General features: G+C 33.2%; 1 protein-coding gene across 1 annotated transcript; it reads right to left on the bottom strand.

Moving 5' to 3' along the window:
• Positions 1 to 1,252: 1,252 nt before the first annotated feature.
• Positions 1,253 to 2,458, bottom strand: LOC143580297 (thioredoxin M3, chloroplastic-like). Its single transcript, XM_077063371.1, has 2 exons — positions 2,247 to 2,458; positions 1,253 to 1,619 (listed from the first exon to the last, which is right to left on the bottom strand). The coding sequence occupies exons 1-2, from the start codon at positions 2,416 to 2,418 to the stop codon at positions 1,300 to 1,302; spliced, it is 492 nt and encodes a 163-aa protein (XP_076919486.1). The 5' UTR covers positions 2,419 to 2,458; the 3' UTR covers positions 1,253 to 1,299.
• Positions 2,459 to 2,698: the final 240 nt, after the last annotated feature.

Below are 2,698 nucleotides of genomic sequence, written 5' to 3' on the forward strand. Positions count from 1 at the left end.
TAAAACCTTACAATAATTTAGACTTTATGTATTTATATTTATCTATATCTATATATTTAAATCCATAATCATGATAAAAAAACATTCTTATAAATGGATTCTTCAAGTATTTATGTTATTAAACAACAAAACCTATTAAATACACACGCTAGCACTTAAGAAGTTATCTTTTCTTTTCTTTTTGTGAGTGGTCTAAAAGAGAAATTACATCAATTACTCCAATCGGTTAATGAAGAATTTGATCTATATTTGAGCATAAAACCCCCCAAGTTTTAATATCTTTGCACACCTTTTGGATGGACAATGACTTGTTACCGAAAACTATTACCATTTTTTTGACTCCAACTATACCAGAAAGATATAAAAATTGCCTAAAGCATGCTCTTGTGAAATTGTGATTGGTACCTCACAGTAGTAAATCTGTATCAAATACATAATTAAATGCTTAATACAACTAACTGTGACGAAATTTCAAACGTCCCTAATTATCTAAACTTCGAGTCCAACTCAAAAACCCCCTAAGCAGAAACTCAAACAACCGAGTAAACTAAGTTCAGTTTTGTGTGCTTTAACAGTTGATCAAACATTCATACTTGATTAGAAAGCTTAGAACTATTATTTGATTATCACATGTCCCTACCACCACTAAATAAAAAATAAAAAGTATTAAGTAAAATTGGTCACGTAATATACTAATGATGATCAAACAATGATTAGGTACAAAAGATAAGGTTTTAGTAAAATATAGTAATTTGTGGTCATTTGACATGGACATAACAAAAATAAAATTTTTGTGGCGCCAATTATTGGTTTGAAGTGTTGGCCATTTGTCTTGTCGACCACATGTTAGATGTTGGGTCGTACTCGTACCACACATTTTTGCGATTATTATAGCACATATATTTCGTGCCTATGCGCCTAGAGATATTTTTATACTATCCAAAACTCTTGATTGTAGACGTGTTATCATGAAACTTAATGTTCCAAACGTAATAAATAATAATGGAGATATTTAAATTTTAAAATATATATTATCTCTTCAATTTAATTACTCTTAGTGTTAGTTTTTATATACGTATAGTTTATTAATAATATACATACTTTGACAAGTATTTATTACTACATGAAAGATAGCGTATATTACATTTATATGCAAACTATGATATTTATAGAAATTTAACAACAAAACTTTACAATCATTCCCAAACTTAAACCTTCTAACAGGTTGGGTCGGGTATACCAACCTGACCCCTTATGCGCCCGTAAGCAAGATCCGCCCCTCTACAGAAACACCGCAGATTAACTAGCCAAGACTCGTTCAATGGCGGCCATGAAGAAGTCTTTAGGCATGGTGCCAACTACTGACTCTTGTTTCTCACCGTTCTTGAACAACACAACAATGGGCACCGCCTTGATATCATATTCCTCAGCGACTCGTGGCTCCTCCTCGACATTGATTGCGACACGCTCGAGCCTCCCAGCATAATCAGTGGCGATCTCATCGAGTAGTTGGTGCACCATGTTACATGGTTCACACCAGTTGGTGTAGAACTCAACTAGTACCGGAGTCTCACTTTTCAAAATGGATGGGTTCCATGATTTTGATGTTACTTCCAAAACTGCATATTTACAAAGATGTATGTCCAAATTATTACACCAATTGCATAAATTGTTTGATTATATTTTTTTTAATCACCTGAAAAATATATATACAATAAATAAAAGGATCCAATGATAATAAAGAGACAGGTTTTTAGAGCTAGACCGAACATCAAATTAATCGTCATACTGGTCCATTAGGACCACTAGCTGAATCGATCGGATGGCATTTAAAAACCGGGCATCATAATATTTTCTTAAAAAATTATTTTCTAACCCTAATTAATATATTGTTTCTCATACATATAACAGACTAACACTGAATTCACGGATATGAGTTTAGTCTAAATGAGTTGGGATTAGTTTGGAGTTGAACCCGCAAGCACATTCAGATAAACGAGTTGTGCTTGGGTTGACCAATAAGTATTTTTGTTTTATTTTCGGGATCCGTGTCTAACATGATTTTTGGGACTTTTTTTTAGAAAGGCGGTATTTCAAAATAAAAGTCAGTCCTAGCAAGTAGCTAGAACAAAAAAAACACAGAACATTACAAATACAATAGAGGGTTCGGATAACTAAAGTTGAGCAAATCCAAAAAACAAATTGGTTTGAAAACAAACAACAAAAGTTTATGTACTGAACCATACCTGCTGATTCTTGGCGCATGGAGAGGACCGGGAGACAAGATCGGTTCTTCGGGAGCCGAAGAGACAAATCATTGGAAGTTTTAAGGTGCTCATGGGACATGGATGGTGTTAGTTGGCGAATTGAAGGAGAAGAACGAGTTACAAGAGAGTGAGTGCAAGAAGCAGTAGCCATTGAAATATGTATGATCAAACAAACAGAATTAAAGAACACTTTGATGGAGTAAGAACAGATTATTAGTTATTGTAAGATGATAGGTTATAGAAGAGTTGGGGTCACTTAATAATATCATAAATGGATTGAGACATGATATGATAAAGCACGTTTTCTATTCTCTACTGATATTTAGGTATCTTTAACTTTTTGTAACATATAAGGATAATAGAATTATATTATTGGAGGTTGTTGATCTTGAAAGGATTAGGTCCCTTTCTAAGTTTACTTATAATATCTT

This window comes from Bidens hawaiensis, unplaced genomic scaffold (genome assembly GCF_021521415.1).
Source record: "Bidens hawaiensis isolate Kalapana, Puna unplaced genomic scaffold, B.hawaiensis_p1.1 tig00030301_1, whole genome shotgun sequence".
NCBI classification, from domain to species: Eukaryota; Viridiplantae; Streptophyta; class Magnoliopsida; order Asterales; family Asteraceae; genus Bidens; species Bidens hawaiensis.